Genomic DNA, 23,437 nt, shown 5'->3' on the forward strand with positions numbered 1-23,437 from the left:
TCCTGTGGATACTTTCCAGTTTTATTCTGCTGCTGTAACATAGTCACACAGAAGAGCTGAAGTGTAACAGATCATGCTCTGCATTCAAATATTTTTTTATAACATTTAAACAAATCTACTCAAAGAAAACATTCCCCAGTTCTTTATTTGCAGGGAATAAATTAAACACAAAAGAAAAACCACATACATGCTTGAAATAAACTTTAACATAAGTATTAAAAAAACTTTTGGGGAACATTAATTAAAGAATGAAGTCTCAGAACCAGCCTGATGTTCTTACACATTTCAAATGAACGTAAGTTAAAATGGAACATACTTTTTTTTTTTATTTACTCCTCAAACTTAAGTGCAGCACAACACAGTTTAAGTGCCTTGGCACCAAAATAATATACAAATAATTAATAGACTAGGCCATTGGTAAATTTATCATTTTTTATCCTTTTTTTAATGCTATAAGTGCGCAGCAGCTGAAGCCAAATGTGACAGTATTTGTTCATGTCCGTCTTTATTCTTTAGAATATAGGATTTATCTACCTGCAAAGTTGTACATAGATGTAAAACCCCAAATATAAATTAACAGGATGGAAGCACATGTCTAAAATCAAGCATGTTCAGGCAAACTTTGGTCTGTGGGAATGGATGCTGAGCTCAGCTTTGCAGACAGTTCCTACCTAAAATGTGGTGTGTTTATATGTTGTTATTAAGCTGACAGAACTTTTGACCAAGGTCAGCGGAATTAGCCGTTGAATATAATGTTTTGGGCTTGTAGTAATAAGCTTTTGTCCCACCTTCAGAAGCTTCTCTCCTAATAACTTTGTCATATATGACAAAACTGGGAAAGAAACTTGGAACTCAAACGTATGCTGCTCTCAAACTTTCCTAGTTATACTGTAAGTTGGCCTGTAATATATGAAATCAACAAAGTGCAAATGATTACCAAAAGCAAAATCTGATGTCTGATTATCTTTTCTCATCAGAGGATTTTGTCTTGCTTCTTATAGCCTTTAAATTACAATTTAATACTTAGAAATACTTTAAAACTTTACATACTAGCATTTATGTAGAAGAAAGTTATGGACAGTTACACTTTTCCTATTAATCCATATAATTCAGCTTTAAGAAGCAGAACAGAAATATATCTGAAAAACATCTAGTTATATAAACATCTTCACCTTGTAAATTAGAGATTAAATAAAGGTATTTGACAATATCGTAGCTACTCTAAAAACAAAATATTAAGTATTTAAGAAGAACTGCGTTTATTCAGTAGGATTTTTCTTAAGGTTGCTTGTTGGGTTTGGTTTTTTCCAAGGATAGAGCTTTATGGAAATAAGCACTGTAACTCAAAAAAGTTTGCTGTGTCATTCTTAAACGAAGAGACTAAAAAAAGAAAAGAGGCTATGCATGAGAATGGGAAGGGGAAAGAGTAAGTGCTTACTTTCCTTCCAGAAATCATGAAGTCTACGCAATAGAGTTATAGGGAAGGTGTGGGGGAAGAGATCTAGAAGTTGGGTTTATTTTTTTTTTTTCATGAATACTGTTTTAGTGGAACAGTATTACAGCAGATATCCTGGTTGTGTCTGTCTTATTTCTACTGAAAAATATTTTTTCTTCCCTGTCCCATGGAAAAGCTCTTAGATGCTTAGCCCTTACTGAATTGCTCCCTCAAGTTGTTCCTAATAATACTTTAATAATAAAATAATAATAAAAAAAAAACTTCAAGTCAAAGTGCAAGCCACCTTGTTTCAGCCCTTCATAAAAGTTAATATTTTTCCTCATTCATCTTCACTTATTTTTTAAATATAAAAGCTGAATGAGCTGTTAGGAACTTACAGTCCTTCACCCCTCACTGTGCACTCATATCAGTAGATAGTTCCTCTACTCAGCCCGAATGAATCTGGAAGTTTGTTTTCAAAATATCATAGAAATATAGTATTTTTAAGCTGTCCCGTTTCTACACGATCAGAAGCACTAGGCAAATCTAAACTTAGCCTATTATTGTAACAAGAATTTCTCTGAATAAGTAGCAGAGAGAATATTTCAAAATTTTTTGAAGTAATGTAAAAGTTTTTCAAGTTTTTATTAGCTACAATAACCTTTCTATGATTGCACTGTAAACTGTTCCAGCAGTCTGATTTAAAGGAACAAACTTGATATTTCAAAGCCTTCTTAGTGGAGGCTAAGAATATGAAAAATATTATAGAAAAGGTTATTGATTGCAAGTAGAAAGAATGATAGTTGAGTTCCTACAATAATTCTATAATTTGTCTAGGCTATTCAGGCTTTTGGGAGCAAGTTTGAACTCCTATGAGCATAATCAACCTGAGAATCACAGTTAGTGGAAAATTCCCATCGTTATAACTAACTGCCAGCATTTTTAATGCTGTATGTTAACTTAGTCTTGTTTTAATCTGACCTTCTGAAATGAAGGTTTAAAATAGCATAGCATCACTTGAGCCATACAGAAGAGGACTCTCAACAAAAGTTCCATTAGTTAAGCTGTGGCCAGGGACTCCAATGTCACTCTTGCTAGTAATACCTTAGCTGGAAAAAAAACCCCAACAATCTGTATCATCAGGGTTTAAAAAAGGGGCGGGAGGGAGAAAGAGGGAAAAGGAAAATGGAAAATGAAGATTTTTATCTTCAGGTACCATATACTACTGAAGTACCACTTAGGAAAAAGGCAGCAAATAAGAAATTTGAAGATAGTTTTACCCACAGAAAACAAAAATATATCTATAAACACAAAATTTCATTACTTAATATGCTGCTATTTTGCTTGCTTCTCGAACCCCACTCAAGTAAGCTCCTGTAACGGTCTGAGGAAAGTGCCTATTTGTGGCCTGTATTTAAAAAAAAAAAAAAGAAAGTTAATTGTTTCTGAAGCTATTAGAACAAATAGAATTTCAGTTTATAAGATTAGTTTTGTTTTCCTTAAGCATATATCAACATTTTTAAAAGCCATGGGAAACTTAGAAAGAATTTAGGAGGAAATATTTAAGATTTTTAGCAACTTCAAAATTTGCAAGCAAGTCAACTAGAAAAATTAGTGGTCTGTTTTGCTATCTGCACTTCAGTGGGGCAGGGAAGTTCTGTTCTAGTATAGAATGCACCTAAATCATCAGAAGCACCCATTTGTTCTGTCATTCCACTGTGGAGTAACAGAAAGGTAATTTCACTAAAAACACAAGTGGATTGTATAGTCTTCTCATGTTCTGTGCTTATTGATTACGCAGTTCACTCCTGACCTGAAATATCTGGCAGACTTTCCACGCCCAATAATAATATGAATAAAGAGCGTTCTGTGTCCAAATCACAAAACATTGCATATTTGTGTAACAGAATATTTATGTGCTACCTCTAGATTAATTGTGTTGGTTGGCAAAAGACAATCTTTCATAAGAAATAGCTCACTAATAACCTTAACCAACAGTAACAAAGATACTTACTTCACCAGCGAAAAAAACTTTTCCTTGTATGTCTTCAGCTATAATGTCATAAGCTTCACCACTGCCCCCTGTTTTTACAAAACTATATGCCATCTGGAGCCAAGGGTCTTTGCTCCATCGGGTAACAAAAAACTTCACTGGTTCAGGAACCTCCTGCGTAATCAAAAGAAAAGTTATGTGCTGCAAAGAAAAGCTCGTATTTGCATAGTTTTTTCTGATAAACAGTTTATTGTAACCTTTAGAGTATACGTAGACTCTAAGACTCCAAGACCAGACTGGATGGGGCTTTGAGCAACCTGGTCTAGTGGAAGGGAGGCTGGAACAAGATGATCTTTAAGGTCCCTTCCAATCCAAACCATTCTATGTAGTAGTATTATGATACAGATTAGATCACATTCTGGAATTAAATTTGAATTTTCTTTATTATACTACTAACTGCAAAGATAATTTTGTTTGCTAGACTTGCCTGATGTCTGAAACATCACAGTTGCACTGTTTTGAATGCAACAAATATGGATATTGTAATATACCTAGAACTACACACAAGGAAAAACAATTCTCAAAAGAGATACATACTCTTGCAAACAGATAATACTGTTATCAACATAATTCAACACATTTGCATGTATAATGTAAGAACCTTACATTTTGGTAAGGTATGATGCTTTGCTACATCTAGCTTGTTAAATCTCAAAATGTAATCTTCATCTTGGAGATAACTTTATTCCAAGGGGGAAAATAACATTACTTAGCTAAGATCAGAATATGAGCTGGCTTGAAAACTAAGTTCAGGGAGAAAACAAAAACCAGAAAGTCAGAGTGTCTGTAGCTAGGCCATGACAGTAATACTGTGTATTCTTTGTCACGTTGCAGCATGCAAATCCCACACAATTCTACCAAAATCAGCCTGGATAACCATTGTATGAAGGCTTAATCAACTACAGCTGTGTCTTACTCTTGAGGGACTTGTGACAAGAAAGCAGAAGCATCCTGGCTGCCTCTTACATGACATCTGGTATCAACAGATAAACTATTCCATTCAGGTAGCACATGAGAGACTAAAGCTCAAGCAATCAAGACAATGGTTAGCCAAGTATGGCAAGTTTCATGGATGTTCTGATGCACATCTGGAAGCTATCTTGTCATTGAAAATCCTGATGCATTGTGGACAGATGACTGAAATTCACAACTGCTACAAACCACTGAGACAGACATGAAAATCGCTCCTCTAGACTAGAATGGCACCAAAGACCTGTTTGCTACCTCGACATTCTCATGAGATCAAAATAGCAGGTATGTGGACTTACATTGCACTTCATTCTGGTAACTGTAAAGCCATTACCAAAAGCATGTTTTCTAGGAAAAGTTGGGCTTTCAGATGCTGAAGTTTCTTCCCAAGATCCTTAATTCTAATATCTGAACCATCAGTAAAACCTGAGAGATCACCCATGAACATTAACTCAAGCATTCTTTGGGATCTAACTGCTCTAAGTAATTTAACTAAGGCATTACTGTTTATAGAGTGGAAAACAAATAATATTACTAAGTGATAGTCTTCTGCTTGCCCCGAATTTCTCTGCTTTTCCTATTTGTTTTTATCTGGGTGATGAGGTGGGGGAAGACAAAAAGGTAGAAATTTGTATCTAAGACTTTTTTTATTTTATTTTATTTTTTTACAGTCAGAACGTAGGGCCCTTGATAGACCATTTTGCCTGTACCTCCATCCCAAGACAACTCAGGAAGGGTTCTGTCTTATTAGAAGAGCAAGGTATTGATTTGGTTTGGAGGTGGGGTGGTGGTGTCATTTTGGTTGCTTTTTACATAGAAGCAGGGGGAATCACAATCAAATTCATCTAGCTTAAAGCTTTTATGATGTATTGGAAGTGGTGATGACCAAAAAAAAATAGTTTGGAAAAAGTGACAGCTAAGAAAGAAGTGTATTTGTGTTACCTACCTAAAGTATTGATTTTAATTAATTTTCCTTTCTAAAAGTACTTTAAAGGATTCTAGTTCATTTCTGTTATGCATTATCATTTTCCTTCAGACTGATCTAAGATAATTCGATTCCCATTCTTCACACAAAAGACCAAACGTTTCCTCAAAGGAAGCATATTCCCTCAAACTGACACAAAAAGAAATAGTTTAAAACGTCAAAGGTTTTCCTATATGTTATAAAATAAAACAACCAAAAGCTTTACTGCTGTTAGCAAGTTCATTCATCTCCTAAGAAAAGGGGCTTCTCTTACCTGCTCCTTAAACAGCTCTCGAAGTACAGTCATACACTGTTGCAGTACTTGTTTATCATCTAAATTCTTAATGGTTGCTACAGCATCTCCAGTGACCACTGACATTAAAATGCTTTGTTTGCCCTAAAATCAAGACATTAACACATGAGATCATTTCAAAATTATTAGGTTATTAAGTATTTCTTTAAGAGTCCCTTTTAATTGGTATTGACAAAGATTTTCAGCTGCAAAGCAACTTCTGTTCTAGAGGAAAGAGTTTGATTCCTTAGAATAAAGGGTGTGTTCTACAGTATTTATGCTCAAACCACTAACGTCCTCTGATGTCTTGTTCACAGAGCTGTGTTACAGTCAGCCCCTTCTACGACTTGCTGAATTAACTGAAAACTTCCTATCTACCTATTTAAAGGCTATACAAAAAGATTTGACACTCATAGTGTCATAGAATAGCACACAGATTCTCAACTCCTTTAAAGAACTCTCCCTCTTCTTTACATAAGGCAAGTCTTCTGTTACTAAACTTGATAGCTAGCAGAGAATAGCTATCAAGCACATTAGGAATTATATCTAGTGTCTCTGGAGAGCACTAGCACACTGAACCTCATGTAGAATGAACTTTAAAGTACTGAAGAGAGAACTTTAAGGAAAGTCATATAGAAATAGTGTAGTAACTGAGCACAGCCTTCAAAGGATGGTTTCCTTTTAGAGTAAACCATAAGATTACAAAATGGCCTTTTAATATCTGCCAATTAGTAAGCAGCAGTTGTTGTAAAAGTATGAAAGGGTACGATATAAATGTGTAATGTGTCTGCTTGGAACTGGCAGGGAAGAGAAACTTGCACTGGTTTGAAATTGTTTTGAAATTCCTAAGTTTGGGACTGACCCTACAGACCTCAGTTTCATACTAAACCTAGTGTTTGTCTCTTCTGCTGCTCTACATAGTTATTCAGGCTAGTGCAAGCCATTAAGTATTAACAAGCCAGCATGATTTTTTTTTTTTAACAGGATTTTTAGCTGATTTAAATAGGGGAACAGAAGTCCTAAACTGAAAGTGACTATAGACTTTTTCCCACATTAGTACATCTATAGTCAGGTATTACAAAGTTGTTTTCAAGGTACTTTGTGAATAAAAGCATGTATATTATTTTGCATCCAAACATAGGAAAACATTCCCATTTATTTGCAATGAAGTAACAATCAGCTTTTTCTTGATAAATAACACTGCTTCCATGTCTTTTAACAGTTGCAGGGGCGGGGGGAAGAAGAAAACCTTCATTGTTCAGTAATGCTTGCACCTGTATTCCAAACTAAATTTCTGAAGGGACAACAGAAAATACAGCTAGCATGTGATACCTCTGGATCCATGTCATAGAAAACACTAAAGAGCCCACGTTGGCTGGAATTGGGTGGAACGTGACCAAAAAAATCAGCTCCTTGAATTTTACTGTCCCAAAATCTATAAGGAAACTGCAAGGCAATCTAGAGAGAAAATGAGAGAGGGAGAGAGACAGAATTAAAGCATTTCATACTATAGAACTCAAAACTGGATATAGTATATGATGTTCTCCTAATGTTTTTTCCCTTTTCCACTCCATTATAGACACTGTTGCTATAACAGGGTCTCAACAGAGAACATATGGCCTGTTCTCCAAGGGGAACAGGGAAGGTAAAAAAAGTCTCAAAAATTGCAAATGCACAGACAGTATTGAATTCACTGTGGAAAATGCTCAAGAAATTCAGCAGAATTTCTACAAACCTAACGTAGAACTGAATTTAGTAATCCCCATCCTGTGTAGGGGGGTTATGAATCTTGCCTTTAAATTTCAGCATTGTTATAATCCGGTTTCTGGCATTACTTCTGTTACTGTTTTGTTCTAAGCACACATGCTACTAGGGATCTCTTCAGGACAGTCTGTCTTTTTGCATTGGGAAAAGGTAGGAGATTTTACATTGGCCAAATACACAACTTTCAATATTATTCTGAAATAGTTTTTGTATTTATTAGGTCAAAAGCACCTGGAATAAGCATATTATTAGAATTTTGGAAGATCTGAGACTATCATAAAGGCTTGCTCAAAATCAGGCACAAAACGTTTAAACTGTGAAGTGATTCTGCAATTTCTTTTAAAAACCCCATTAAGTTGGGAAATCTAAGAAACAGAAATGCACGTGATCCCCAACAGCATTTTGCTCTTCTGGGCTACTGTATATAAGTAAAACCAAAGGCATAATAAGTCCTGAGAAATACAGAGCAAAAGCAACAGGGACAAAGCAGCCAATGTTTCTATGAAAAGAAAATTAAATATAATCTGAAATTACTTACTTTCTCAATGACTCCTGCTCCCAAACTATTAATGGCTTTAATTTTTTTTTCTGACAGTGGAGGATTAAACTGAATGGCATTTTTCTGAAGAAGGGCTAGCGGTACAGTCACTAATACCTGAAAGAAATAATTACAATCGCAACCATAGCAAAAGCTGAATACTGCACTTAAGTCTCACAGTATCCTCTTAACTATCTTGGATTATCCTTCTAGAATTCAGCATAATACTCAGACATCTCTAAATTACTGTCTAGTTTTACTCCTCATTAATGGGAAACACATGCCTTACTTTCAGGTGAGAACAGATCCTGCAGTTTACTGGTTTGAAGCTGTAGTCTGTTAAATTGCGTGTATCAGAGTGGCTAACCATGCTACTACGATTAATACCTCCTGTAAAACATTCTCAATGGCTCTCAGATTAACAAAACCATCTTTTTGATAGGAGATAAGATGGCCGTTCTTTTGGTTTGGTTTTGTAATTCCTTCACAGATCCCTTCTCTTTAAAATATGCTCAGTAACACTGTTGATGTCAATCCAATCAACATCAAGTGTATGTATCATTTTAAAAATTACTAAAAGCTAGATTATGCAGCATGAAGCAGGTGGGGATACAGGGAATAGGGGAGACTGAGAAATACGGGTGGTTAAACTGTCACTTTGAAGACCAGATAAAAACCTATCTATCTGCATCACATTTTTAGCACTACCTTTATAATGCTTAGTTCTTCAAATTAACTACTACTCAAAACTCAAGCATGCTCAGGGAAAAACAGCCTCTAGGACATTCAGATACAGTCACTAGAATATGTGAGTTTTCATCTTTGAGTGGGTAGAAATTGAACTAAATAGTCTTGGGGGGCAGGAAAGACAAAAAGGCCATGTACTGTGGTCAATATTGTTCTTGCGTTCCCTAAAATCCTTCATCTTAAAGCATACCAGGTACCTTTTGTGTTGTCCATACTGTTCCATCTGCAGTAGTGATCTGAACTTCTTCACCAGAATAGTCAATACTCTGTACCTTTTGAAAGACAAATTGAAGATTATATTACAAAATCTACATATGCAATGCACATTCAGACAAGAATAGCTAATATAGCACCAGTCTGCAAACTAGAAATTGAAGAACACAAATTTCTAGAGAAATATTGACAAAAAAAGAATAGCTTCCATGGAAGCTGAAAAAGAATTGTCATCATGATTCTAACATATAAGCTCATCATATCATAATATTGAAGTACTGGTAGTCCTCAAAAAGGATTTCCAGAAGTGCTGAAATTGTCCTCCTCTTCCTTTAAGACAAGTCAAAATAGTCACAGGCACAGATTTGCCTGGTCCAAAATAATACAAAGATATGATCAGGTGCTTCAAAGCAATCCAAGATGGGCACTGCGACAACATTTTCCAGACTCACTGGCAAATTCAGCCGGATGTCCAGCCCTTCTGCCAATTTATCGATCACAGTAGAATATCCCACAGTTAGAAGAGTGTGATCTCCAGCAAACTGGGCAAAAAACTCATTGTGGTCCCATGAGCGTGCAGACACCTGTGGACAGAACATAACTAGCTGTTTCTGCTGTTGAGGTGACATAACTAGCAAAAGCCCCACAGTGTAGAAGCAGCCACCCCAATTCCCGTCAAAACTGGGGAAAAAAGGGTGTATCACCAGAATGTATAGCAATGCTGGCAAAAGCAAATGGTTTATTTACTCTAAGGCCATTACACAATATATGAATTGCTAGATTAAGAAACCCCAATATGGGTTGGGTTGGTAACACGGAGTTCTGCTTGGTAAAGAAAAGAAGGAAAGTGGTACAAAAATTCAGGTGGATTACAATGTATTTATTTCAGTTTTCTGTCTCTAACAAAGAAATCGGATTTTACAGCCTTAAGACTTCAAATTAAAATGGAAATAGTTTGTTTCCCAACATGAAGGGGAAAATAAGATATAGAAAAATCTCAGTGGAATGTTTCTTTCACTGTGGAGGTCCTTCCATGATATCTTTCATTGACCTTCTCCCCCAACCCCTGCAAACTCAGAGTTAGTACAATAGTGATATTTGTGCTAAGCAATCACCACTTAGCAGTGAAAAATTTGAAGCAATTCTCAAACTGCTATTTAAATGCCAATTCCTATCACTGCAGTTGCATTTACTTCATATTTTGATTTTAAAATTGAAGGTAAGACAGACTTTTAACATCTTTCTTATTTCCCCTGGGTGTTCCTGAAGTGTGAAAGCTTGACATATCAAATTGACTGCCCTGATGCAGCGCTGTCATGCAAATTTTTGTTATGTGCTTCTTAGTTCAGATCAGATTTGTGCATCTGCACATACCAATCAGCTGTCCCACTACCACAGTACAATGGACCCTAAACATCTTTCACCCAAGCAACGGCACTGAATAAATAATGCACTGCAAACAACATCAAACTTTGATATTTCCTGAATCTACTTGGTTAAAACTGAAGTCGCGAGGAAAGCCAAGTATCACATAGTCAACAGAATACCTAGGAGTGGTGAACTGGGGCCCACCGTCAGGGTGTTGGAACACTTCAGAAGTTAAATGCATTTATTCTCAAGATACCTAGCAAGGTAGAGAAATACCTCAGTTTTTAAACACAGAACTGAGAAGCAGAAGTCACACACAACATCTGAGGAAGAGTAACTCTTCCGTGAATCCTACCACCCAGCATCTTGGCAAAACTCCCTATTCCACTGCACCATCTACACTCAACTTCCATGTTAAAGAGGATGTTGCTGGAAGCATGTTATAACCTCCCATTAGATTACCTAAGGCAGTGCTGGAGTCTGTGTCTCAATGTTTTTACAGAGAACACATTAGGGATGTAGGAAGACTTTAAAGATAGACGATTCTTCCGTTCGGGCCATGGCATGGATCAGATGACTTCTCAATGTTACTTGCAACCCTGTTTTCTACAAAACTCAACCACTTCAGAACACAACTGTCAAAACTCACCTGAGAGAGATTGCTGCCACAGGCATACTCCAAATTACTGAGGTGGAACTGTAGTACTTTTTCTTCCAGCTCACTGAACTGGATGCCAGACTCCTGAATAAAGGCTTTATAGATCTCTTGTATTTTTTCTGTGAAAGAACATATTTAAGTTAAGAATATATCACGATTCGTCAGAAGTCCTACTGCATTTCAATATCCTGTTCTCTCGATCACAAGATTTTCAAGCTTATTGCTAATTTGCGCTAAGATATTTTTCTTCTCATAGAAAAAAATGAGAAGAAATGGTGATAAAATACAACTTTGTTGTTTAGTCATAGGTTTCCCTAGTAAAATAATCTCCTTCAAAAAGGAAACATACATAGCTTCAGGAAAAAAAGTGGTTAAAACCATTTCAAAGAAGAAGAAAAAAAAAAAAAGGAAGACTGTGCACTGTGCAAGAGCACAGCTGGACTAGCCAGTTGAGACAGGAGAGAAATTAATTGCTTAGCTATCATCAATATACAGTTGAAGATATTTCAGGGAAAATACACTTGAAGATAATGGAGAATCCTTGCAAATAAATCCTGCTTAGTTTTTAGTTTTCACAAAACCAAAAGAGCTGAGAAATTTGATCTAGAGTTCGCTGAAGAACATAGGAGTTGCTAATTCTGTCTTACAGCATCCATGCTGAAAAGATCTGGGAGGCAGACATTTCTGAGCGCATTTATTTTTTGTTGTTGAATGTGCTTGCACGCTCTAAGTGTAGTAGGAGGTGTTACCAATGGAGATGGGACTATTCTTTACAGCAGATGGCTTTAATCAGGCTCTTTTTTTAGACAGATTAGTCAAAAAGTATGAGAGTTATGGCTAGCTATGGCCTGCTTCAGCAAGGAGCAAGTCTTTTGAACTGCTAGTGCCAGTTATACTGAAAAAGCTACCTCATGAAAACAAGATACTACATCAGAAGTCATACAGTATTATAAAAGCCTTCAATTTAGGCTTTCTTAAAAGCTATGAGTGGCATTTTGGTCTGTGTATATCCGGTAGTCTCCCCTTGTCCTCCGCAAGGCCACGTTATCACTGTTGGATTTAAGGTCAGGTGTACAGCCATACACTTCTAAGAAATGCCCAATATAAAACTCTGAACACAGCCAACATCTTCACTTTGCATTACATCTCCCACTTACCACCAAGAGGAACGTCATGATGTTGGGTCTTATCTTTTCTCCACTCAGAGACGACATCTAGGATGGCATTGAAATGAAAGTCCATACGTTTATCAATAGTGGGATCTGTTATCCTTCCACCTTCCTGGATCAAGTCACATTTCTCCCCTAGTTTGTGCATTTTAATGCCAAGCTTAAGAAAAAGACATTTTATTGCTTTTTAAGTATGGAAAAACTACAGTGCCTAGCCTGCTCAAAGTTATTTAAAGTAAGGTGAATCCCTCAGATTTAAGTGATGCCACTTAAAAAACATCCACAACTTTAAATAATTAGCCAGATTAACGCAAACTCTCATTCTCCTAAAACTGGAATACCAACAATCCTTCTATCCATTAATTGTCCACAAACTGTTTTTTCCCTACTCTTCCATCTGTTTCTTTACAGGGGATTCTCAGAAACCTCGTTTGCAACTTCCCTATCAGGCCAGGGGCTAGTACAGAGATGTTGGGTCTGGTAATCAAACACAATGAACCAGTCTCCTTCAGTTCTACCTCACCTTATTCTCTAAATCGCCATGAAAATCAATTCTTTTCTGCAACTTTCTGGAGCCTGATGCCCAGACAGTTCCCTGCATTCAGGAATTGACAGGATGTCGCATGACAGTTACCACCAATTTCATTAACAAGCAAGCAAATTAAAAAACTATTTGGAATTAAACCTAGTATCTTGCTCTGCTTGTCCGACTTGTATCGAACGCACAGCAGAGATAAATCAGAATAAAGACGTTTTTATGTTCTACAGAGTCAATCTAGAGAAAATAGCACAAATATAGCGCTAACTTCTTCCTGGGCCTTGTTACTTGGGGTGCGCTCCAGTGTTTTTCACATATCCTCACATCTCTAGGCTGCTAATCACCACTGCAGATCTCTTCTCAAGATACAGTTGTACTTTGAATGAAAGATGACATCAGATGACCACAAAGGGATAGGCACCCAAGGTGTATTCAGAAGTCATTGTTCCTTACCTCATAACTAAAAATCCTTTTAAAAAAATAAATATTCAGGACACAACAGAGCACTAAACAGTTAAAACAGCATGGGCTGGATTTGCATGCCTCTCTGAACAAAATCCATACTCAAGTTTCCACTTGGAGAAATTCACCTTCCTGCCCAAAAATACCCAACCCAACCAACAAATTTGGGAAAAAAAAGTCAATCTGCAGTGTGTTTGCATCAGTAACTGTTATACCTATTCATCTTAACTTGTGCAGAATTGAACTAGAAATACAGAGGCTGAGCAAAGGCATGTCCATCATAGAACTATGTATTATGACAACGTACCAATAGCCTGCTACAGTAAAGCATTTCTCAGCTCTCCGGAAGTCTGTCAGGGACCTTTTACATTACTATCTCCAGAAAAGGGGAAAGAAGTGGTTTCTTCTGGTTCTGAAGCTGCCTTGTTTTTCTTTACATAATGTGCCCAAAACCATTCTACAGCTCTTCTCTGTCCCCAGCTGTTATCAAAGTTATAATAGCAACACGGAGTTTACTTACACCACAGGACAGCGTTTTAATCATGTCATGAACAAAGACTCCCACCCTTACCCAGCCACCCACATCTGGCTTTAATGACAATTTTTCACTAGTGATAATATATGACCACTGCAGGGAACCCACTTGCTCACACATTAGTGCCATTGGGTTGTTGACACATCCATTGACGATTTGTGCACCTCTTCCAACAGTGACTCCTTTGAATGTCTTATCATCCCACACTCGGCCACCAATTCTGTCTTTAGCTTCTAAGACAATGACCTACGACACAATGCAGTTTAGTAAATTGTAAGATTTGATTATATTAAACATATCTGTTCAACTCCAGAGCAAAGGGGAAAGCAAAACACAAAAAAATCCCAAGTGATCCATCACTGCTAACAATCTTAACACTTTTATTTTTGTTTGTGGATATAGTTCATTTATGCATTTTAATTGTCTTTTAAAGGTTACCCTTTGGGATATATACATATAAAATAACTGTAACTTTAAGAAAAATAAGCTGCCTTTTTCAAACAGATGAAGACCTATTCAGGAAATCTCAAAATTGGAGTTTTAAGGCATGCTACAGACTACTAAACACAATAATCCAGGTGGTGTGTCCATCGGAGAAAGTCCATGCACCTGTTGAAGAAATTTATTCCTGGGATATTCCACGAAACCCCCATTCTCATGTATTTCCACCACTCGTACATACCTCCTTCAGCACCCACTGCTTGTCACAGAGAGACACAGGATACTAGACTAGATGGATGTCTGACTATGTTTTCCCTTACTTATATTATCTTTTTATTTTTATAGAAAGTCTTTATAATAGAGAAACTCCATCTCTCCAGAAGAGTAGAAAGCAACAGTGTGTGTGTATATATCTATACCTCTCTTATATATTAAAAAAAAAAAAAAAAAAGGTCCTGCCAGTTGATACTTATGTATTTTACAGCAGGATAGCTTTCCACAGGACTTGATGTACAAAAAAGATGCACTGCAGTTTGCTATTTAGCAATCAAAGAATGAGATAATGGGCCTATAGGATTCAGGGATTCATATAAATATATACATATATGAACATATAAATATATAAATCCAGAAAGTCAGATGCTCATACATCGCCTTAAACATCAGCCCTGTAAACGCTTCATGTGTAAAAAGTCCCATCAGTTTCCATAAGAAAACTCTGATGTGTAAAATTATTTCACATTGTAATATTGTGAGATCACACTGTCAATGATAAATACGAGGGGAAAGGAAAATGCATGTGATTTGCTTGTTTTTAATAAGCAACAAGTAAGTACAGTAAAGTGCACACACGAAAGAAAATTTCACCTAATTTAAATAGCCATCATCATCTACAGTCCCATTATTGGGACATGAATATCTGTGTCTCCCCTACCCTCCCAACCCAAGTCTACGTAAAATATTCACTCTATGCTTTGTTGAATTTTAGATACAAATAAATGCTGTTTTTAAACAGAAGATTTACACAGTAAAAACCCAGATTTTACAAATTAATTAGGATGGCCTATACATAAATGTTCATAACGAGAATGTAATTTTTTTTCATTTTCATGAAGAACACTCTCAAAGCAAAGGAAGTCTCATTTTTTAAGTAATGTACTCTAAATCTTACCTTAATTCCAAAGTTGTGCAGTTGTCGGGCTGCTGCTAATCCTGCTGCACCAGCCCCAACAATAATGACAGATTTCTAAAAAATAATAAAAGATTTAAATAATTTTTACATAAACAGTTGGAATGACAGGTAATGAGTAAAAAATCCAGGCCCAAAAAAATATTGCATGTGCCATGTAGTTTTATAGCACTAATAACATAGGGATTAGTACAGCAACTTACATTGTGGTATTCTTTAGGAAGAAGATACTGGTCAGGACTGACTGATAAAATCCCTGTATTAATTAGCCCTTTCCTTGTCATAAAATAAAGTATCCTCTCCATTTCCCGTACACACCGTATACGCACAAGCCCCCGAACAATGATGTGATGGATACATTTTTGAGGGGTAAGAGCCTCCTGAAAAGCAGAAGCAAAGAATAGAAAGTGATTTTCTAATATTCATTTTTTTCATGCATTTACATGATATTTAAACTGTAAACCAGATGATACAAATTAATCATTAATCAGGCTTCTGAGAGCATTTTAAAAGCAACGTTTATGGAATTTTCTTGCTAACCAGCTTTACACAGGAAGGTAACAATTTATTAAGCTAGATTAACATGGAATAAAAGCAAATGAGTCTACAAGATACTCTCACAAACTCCATGGTGTGCTCCATCAGTACAGGAACAGTACTGAAATGCATCCCTGATTGCAAAATGAATCTACCTGGTGGAAATGCTCACAGTGAAATTCCAAATAAAAAACAGGTCAATATCCAAAACCTTCATATAAATACAGACATCAGCATCTGAAAGCTTCAGTATGTGAAATTCCAGCAATTCCATTGAAGGCAGCGTCAAAGAGTTAGCATAAGTAACAAGATAATCACTTCCCTGCCCAACAGTCACATGAAAAAAAAAAATCATAAAGCACCTGCAAACACTATTTAGAAATGTTCAAGCATCCCTTTAAAAGTTAATAGCTGGGCAGACTCAGTAGAGTTTTAGTACTTTTAAAATGTTTGTATCTTACTACAAAAGAAGCTTCCAGGCATTAAAACTCAAAACCAAACCAAAGCAAAACATAACACCAAAAATCCGGCCAATCTTAGAATGGATTTTCAAAGGATGGTAGCAATTTTTCTGGTGCATAAGAAGGTGTCTTAAGAAGAGTCCAATCCCTCTGCTCCACATCGCCCCCAAAAAGTAGCTATTATTTGTAAACAAACAAATTACCTGTTAATATCTCTTACCTTGCAGTTTGTGTACCACAGAGCCAAAATCAGGTTTCTCAAAGCCAAGTACATGGTAGGGTCTCGTGAATATTCTGGGAACTCATAGAGCTCATCCAGTTCCATGACATCTGGCCTCACACAAAGTGCTTTCCCACATTCATTGGGCTGGTAAAAAGGCTGGAAATATTTGTTCATGCCTGCAACTGAGTAAAGACACACCAAGAACAAGTCATATTCTGTCATATCTTCATTTTATCCTTTTCTCTCTAAGATGATCCATTGACCTCACACAGATAAACAAGTAATGAAGCTTTCCAACTTCTAGCCACTTTCAGAATGATTTCACGTGTATTGCTCTCCCCTCTCCTACTCTCTAGGCTGTGCAGCATTCATTATTGTCCTGCTACCTGATGGGTACGTCTGTCAGAGCTTAAGTTTTGTCAGAGAAACAGTATGTGCCCTCAGATGCCATGACAAGTCCAGCAAGGAACAAGAGTCTAAACTCAAGTCTAAGGTCTAACATCACTGTACAGGTTCATGCAGTCCTCTGAATCCCTTTCATCTTCAACTCCCAATGCTGCCCAGCGTGGCTAGTAACTAAAAGTAATCACCTTCCACGAGCAGTATTGGTTGCTCTGTGTAATGAAGTTTTCTGTTTATTAAGCAGATAAATAACCGTTGAATAGATAAGCTGATTTATTTTCAGCACCTAAGGAGAGCAAAGCCTGCTAAGGTGACGCAGAAACTGAACTTTCTTCAAAGGACTCTCTCTGAGCTGGTATTGAGGTATATCAGTAAGGATGAGTATGGGAATCCTCAATTACCTTTCACCGTACCTGACCTATTCAAAATAGAATCCTATATACAAAACAGAATCTGAGTGCCTTAAGAAATCAAATCCTTTTCTGCAAAGCCCCAAAGATCCACAATATCAAAACTAGCAGAATCACGTTTTGTTTTGATAAATCTTCATTTCCTTAAGAACGCAAATGATCTTTAACTACCCACAGGTTTATTTCCCATTTCTATAAACAAATGACAAGGTAAACAAAAAGCCTATGCAGTCTGTGCTTACTCCCTAAAGAAATGCCATACAAAATGTATTACCTTTATCTTACAAACAGGTAAACTGCATCAAAGAAGTACACGGGCAGTCACACAGAGTGTGTATTAGTGCTGAGAACAGAATGAGTATTTCTGAATCAGGAGCATTATGCGCCTTACAAACTCAGTTATAAGACAAAATTTATCACACCTATTTAAGCACCAGAGCCCTACAGATGGCCCTTACCAGTCAAATTAGGCACGCTCTTTAAGTGCTCTAACTTCACAAGGTTGGATTCACCAGGTAACCGATTAGTGCTGGTACAGGATGGACTCATGCCCACGCAGTCTGGATAATATGCAGCTAGAAAGGGAGCTGCCACACTGTCTTTCAGCAAAGGAGGGAGTATGAGCATGGAGTACCACCAATGGTCTGAAACTTCAGCCACTCTCTGGCCAAGCGGAGAAGTGAAGGAAAGAGGGGAGAAGAGAACACGTCAGTACTTTGAAAACGTTGGAAAATGAACCAATTACCCCCCTCCCTCCCAAACTGAGACCAAAAAGCACTAGAAGTACCAATCTCAGAATTGCAAGTCATAAAGACATTTTCTCTCCCTCTTTCCCCTTCCTCAGCCTGACACAGAAAACCCGTAGCATTAATCCCTTCAGAAATGAAGCTGAAACTTCACAAACTCCACACCCACGTGGCAAGCAAACAGATGACATGACAACACATCTATGCCTTATCAGGCCTTTTATCAGACCATTTACAGTTGTTTATGCATCCAGAAATCTGAAAAGTCTACGCTAACGGATCAATTAGATTCTGCTATCCCCATCAAAGACCTCTTAAAACCCTAACAAACACTAATGATTCAGCCTTAATTTACAAATCAAGCATGCATTAAGGAAACAAAACCACGAAGCTTCTACAAGAGTCAACAGTAATCTTGAACATGTTTCCTGGGATAGAAGTACCTCAGTTACACTTGCCAACATTGGCTTATTGAACATCAGGTCATACTAAATCTGAAATACAGGGTTATATGATCATAAACCCATTGCAACACCAACGTACATCAAGTCTAATTTCGTATTATGCGGGAGAGGAGAGAGAAAACATGTTTTGATGTTCTCTTGTAGTCTTCAAAAAGAGGAGACCAGCTTTACTAAAGATAGAAACCACCTGAAAGACAGGGAAATTTTAGGATGGGGAATTTTATTTGAAAGCTGGCAGCCGAATACTGTTTTGCCTGACCAAAAATCAGAATTAGGAGTAAACCTTGACTCTTAGGCCACAGCTCAAAGACACCACGAACCACCTGAAAGCTATTTGGCATGGTAAGGGAATAGAGGAAAAAGATGAGACAGTAGAAGGCCCTAGGCTCTGTTGCAAATTGTATCTGACAGTTTCCTGAGCAAAATGCATGAATACCACTGTAATTGGCCAAAGGACCAAGAAAAGGAAAGAAATATGCCATGCTTTAAGATTGCTTTTATATTTTAGGACAAATGAGAAGGAACAGCCACTACTCACCAAGTCCTCAGGCATGGAACACTGGTCTGAGCCCTCAGTCTGAAAGAGAAGTGAGTGGTGTAAGAGCTATTCTTAAGCTGTACAAGAAAAAGTAAACGTAAACCAAAAGTAATTTGGCTGTGGCATAGTTCTTTAAACTTAAAAAACAAACAAAAAAGGTATTAGTGTTAGCCTTCTGTAGCAGAGAGAGAAATGCATAGTTAAAAACACAACACACCATAAACACCATAAAATGTTTCTCATTTGTTAAATAGTTTCTGCTGATCAGACATTAAGATATACATTTTATTCCATGAAATCTAGTGGAACACTGAAACAAACAAGGGGGAGTGGGGGAGGAATTTTACAGAAAAAAATCTGGAAAGAGTCCACATTTTCAAGAGAGACTCTTCCAGTCTAGACTATAAAAAAAATTCTCATTTATTTTTAAGAGGCTCTTTATCACAAAGTTTCAAGAGGAAGTGCTGACCCTTCCAATTTTTGTATGGTCAGTATATTCATGTTATGTTTTTAGCTATATAAATTCTATGGCACTATAAGGACTCTTTCAGATTTCAAGAGTTATCTTAATGCCAAAGCTGAAAGTTTTCATGTAAAGTCCCATGACAAACTTGCTATAAATCAATAAAAGCCCATTGGGCTTTTCAAATGCTCTCCTCAATAATGAAGATGGCCAAACAAAACCAAAATAAACATTTTGGTGTATGTCTGTTTTGTACATGCTGCTAATCTTTCCATAGTTTCAGAATGAAGGATTTTACAATTGACTATGCAGAGAAAGAGTATTTTCCAGATACTTCTTTCTTGACATTTCCACTCAGGAAACAAAAAGTCTCAACAGCGTGTAGACCTGTCACCGTGCAGCTCTCCAGGCCATCAGGCAATTGTTTTGGCATTAGAAACATTAAGCAGCAAAACAATAAACAATTAATGTCTGCAAACAAAAAAAAAAAATCAACTTGTTCATTTCAATAGGAGCAGAAGTCTTCTGTGTTACCTTGGTGGAATTGTTCAGTTTCATACCACATCTGTAGGTTTTTGCAATTTGTGGTGTCAGCTGGATTTCCTTTGTCAGCTGACGCCATTTACCACAGTCTGGCTTTGTGCACTGCACCTACAGGTCAAAAAACAAACATGTTTTTACTTGTTGCTGATTACAGATAAGATTAACAAAGCGTAACTAACCAATTAGAAAGCAGAGAGATGTGAGAAAGTTGTCAAATACAATTGTTAAATTCGTTCTCATGTAATACTCAGGTCATTAGTAAGACATTTGGTGTACAGAAACCTTGTGCCCATCTCCTGGGAGACTGAATTTCTCCACAGAACCTAACTCCAAAATTAATTCAACACCGTTACTATGGTCTTCAGTGGGTTTGCAAGCAAGCATTACTGCAAAAACATGTTGTTCACCACTTCAAAAACAACAACAAAAAAACCCAACAACAAACTTCCATTCCGGTCTCTCTTCTTCGGCTCTCTTTACCAGGGAAATACAAAATCTGTTTGGCACGTCTTTCACACTTTCCTATAGCTGGCACACTTCCTTTCCCCCACCAAGTCTTATTCTACCTGAACATCACACATCTTAGCTGCTACTTCACTGAAAAGCAACAGAAGGTTGTTCTTTGTGGGGTGTGGAGGAGGTCTCCAACAATGGAGGAGCTGATCAGAATTATCCTTTTGAGCTTTTCTGCAGTCTTCTAATACTGGAAGACCCCCAGGAAAACTCAGCTGACCTGCTCCTTGAACATACAATGTCAGAAATTCACATCAGAACATCACATTGAAACATACCCTATTAAATAAATCACCTTCTGTCTTACCCAGTAAGGAAGCTGTTGATCAGCCATGAAGGCTTTTGGACTGGGCTCACTTTTACCATTACTTGTCCAAATCCTTTTCCAGGCAGTATATTTCTCATAACCATCTTTATGGCTAAGAAGAAAGCGAAAAGAAAATAGCAAGCACTTAGAAAATTGAATATCTAGTTCATTTCAAGTAATAGCAGTTAGTCTAAAATTAAACGTTTTATTTCAGGACCAAGAAATAAGACTGTAGAGAGTCCTGTATTTTCCCTATTTAAAAAAGAGAAAGTCATCGTTCTTAAAATAGCAATAAATTGCATCCTGACCATTATGTCCTCATGATCATGAGCACACTTCCCGGTATCTAAGGTCTGGACAGAGTCACAGGTACTGCTAAGCTTATAAGCACCCAAAAGTCATAGAATCTTCATGGTTGGAAAGGACCTTTGAGATCACCGAGTCCAACCATACACACACAAAAAAACGCCTACAATCTCTGCCGCTAGAGCATGCCCTGAAGTGCCAAATCTACACATTTCTTAAATACCTCTAGGGATGGTGACTCAACCACCTCCCTGGGCAGGCTGTTCCAGTGCCTGACCACTCTTTCAGTAAAGTCATTCTTCCTAATGTAAGTCTTAGTAGAGCTGGACTCAACTCCCACTCAAATGGGAAGGAGCTTGGAGCCAAAAACACTCTGTGAGCCTGACCAGTTTTCATGGTCACTGAACCGCAAGAGTTAAATCTGCTCACTGATTTGATGTTACAGAGAGGCAAGATATCTTGAACCCACATTGTAAAGTGAATTTTGCTTTATAAAGGAAAATACATATACTTAAAACTGTTGTTGTTTAAAATTCTCTGCTGTTGTTTTTTAAAACAAGACAAAAGCTTCAGAATAACTGCACACAAACCAGCCTGCCTAAAGTAACCAGTTTTATTCACGCTGCTGTTTAAGTTGACAGTTAGGCCATACAACACCTGCAGTTTTAGCACCAATATCCAAGCCTCAGGTCGAATAAAGCAAGCACAGAGGACAGGTCTTTGTACATGATGTTTCAACAGTTGTAATGTCTGCTAAATTTTAATAAGCACTGAAAAAGCACAACCTTAATTGGCAAATTTACCTTCGGTAATAGTGGTCAAAACATTCATTGCAGAAGTGTTCCCCACAGGAAAGATGATACCATCTAGACGTATACCCATTTTTTGCGCATCTGTAATGCAGGAGACATAGAAATAGTGTTACGATACATTTAGGAAAAAATCTCCCTATTGACACTAGCACATTCTAGACTGCAAACAAAATATTTAGGACAAGCCAGGGCTTTATGTGACATTCATGAAGGCTGACTTACACAAGGCTCTACACTCATACAAATAACAATAAGATCATTTCAATTGTCTCAAACATTTCCAGTTTCCAAACTAAGCAGCACCAGATGCAAAGGAGGCAAAATGTACACAATGTGCAGTTTTATAGTTGGTCTGGCTTCCAGAAACCTCCTGCTAACAATGGTCAACTGAGCCTGTCTTTAGTACCCTTTAAGCAGACATTTCCTGAACATTAAATACATTTGGTCTTACAATATGTGCTGTGACACACCAAGCATTTTGCAAATGTATACAAAGGCAAAGTCCTTCTCCATAGGAACTTACAGTTCCTCTACTTTGTTCCATTTTGTTCTGACATTAGTGCAGGGGTGGGAGGGATCATTTAAATTAGTATTTTTCTTGTATGCATGATCAATTGATTCATAAATCATTACAAAATCCCATCCCCAGAACAACTGACAAAACTATAAAGGCAAATCTGAATACAAAACAGATGTTGCCTGTTTTTTTCACGTGACCAAATTGGCTGTGATTTTAACCCAATGAGAGAAAACCCTGAGGAAGCAGTTACACATTCTGGGGATTTATTCTTTATTACTCACAGAAAGAAATATCTATTAGCAAAGATTATATTCTTCAGACAAAGCAATCGCTCTTCCCTTAGGAAACTCTCATTAAACTCAATAAGATAAATGCACGAGGTAAAAAGCATGAGGTAAAAAGCAGTGACTTAAGCTACTAACTGAAATAGCTAGCCATGAAATGATCTCATCTCAAATAAATAATGTTGAAACTATGTTCTTGGGGGGGGTGGGGGGTGGAAATCAAAAAGAGTAAAATAACAATTCAAAAAGATGACTAAGCAGTATCTATTGTTTCCTCAATAAAAACCACAGTATCGCCAATGCTGATCTCTCAGGTGCTCATTGCCCCTACAAGTCTCTTACGCCACTGCCAAAACACTTGGCTTTCCTATGACAACATCCAGAATACATTGACCTCCTGCCACCAAAGAACAATCCACACAGATAACCGAATGAAGCACTGAATTATTTTAGATCATTGGAAAATAAATAAAACAAGGGAAGTTTGTCTCAATTAACCAGGGAGGTGGCTATATAATTACAGTCTGCCTGCTGCATAATGAGTTCTAATGTGTTGCTTATTATAGCTACATC

The 23,437-nt window shown here is 37.1% G+C and overlaps 2 protein-coding genes across 6 annotated transcripts in view; one reads left to right on the forward strand and one right to left on the reverse strand.

Annotated features, from left to right (window-relative positions):
• DEK (DEK proto-oncogene) overlaps positions 1-23,437 on the forward strand; it is a 55,876-nt gene that overhangs the window by 29,173 nt on the left and 3,266 nt on the right. The window contains exons 12-13 of one of the 4 annotated variants that reach the window (XM_063325828.1): positions 4,323-4,742; positions 5,129-5,648. The gene's annotated coding sequence lies outside the window, so the exon portion shown is untranslated. Of the gene's footprint in view, positions 1-4,322; positions 5,653-23,437 lie in introns of those variants that run through there. The other 3 variants (XM_063325826.1, XM_063325825.1, XM_063325829.1) reach the window with 3 other exon arrangements.
• The window catches only part of KDM1B (lysine demethylase 1B), a 27,912-nt gene continuing 4,475 nt past the window's right edge, over positions 1-23,437 (reverse strand). For both annotated transcript variants that reach the window (XM_063325823.1, XM_063325822.1), the window contains 18 exons: positions 22,052-22,141; positions 20,943-21,054; positions 20,114-20,230; positions 19,117-19,155; positions 17,827-18,031; positions 16,554-16,738; positions 15,539-15,715; positions 15,318-15,392; positions 13,814-13,951; positions 12,159-12,330; positions 10,993-11,120; positions 9,428-9,559; positions 8,960-9,034; positions 8,016-8,132; positions 7,046-7,171; positions 5,696-5,818; positions 3,450-3,602; positions 1-2,843 (listed from right to left, as the gene is read on the reverse strand). In XM_063325823.1, the coding sequence (XP_063181893.1) occupies positions 2,760-2,843; positions 3,450-3,602; positions 5,696-5,818; positions 7,046-7,171; positions 8,016-8,132; positions 8,960-9,034; positions 9,428-9,559; positions 10,993-11,120; positions 12,159-12,330; positions 13,814-13,951; positions 15,318-15,392; positions 15,539-15,715; positions 16,554-16,738; positions 17,827-18,031; positions 19,117-19,155; positions 20,114-20,230; positions 20,943-21,054; positions 22,052-22,141 (2,248 nt within the window). In that variant the 3' untranslated portion in view covers positions 1-2,759. The remainder of the gene's footprint in view (positions 2,844-3,449; positions 3,603-5,695; positions 5,819-7,045; positions 7,172-8,015; positions 8,133-8,959; positions 9,035-9,427; positions 9,560-10,992; positions 11,121-12,158; positions 12,331-13,813; positions 13,952-15,317; positions 15,393-15,538; positions 15,716-16,553; positions 16,739-17,826; positions 18,032-19,116; positions 19,156-20,113; positions 20,231-20,942; positions 21,055-22,051; positions 22,142-23,437) is intronic.

Source organism: Chroicocephalus ridibundus, chromosome 2 (assembly GCF_963924245.1).
Source record: "Chroicocephalus ridibundus chromosome 2, bChrRid1.1, whole genome shotgun sequence".
In the NCBI taxonomy this organism is placed as follows: domain Eukaryota; kingdom Metazoa; phylum Chordata; class Aves; order Charadriiformes; family Laridae; genus Chroicocephalus; species Chroicocephalus ridibundus.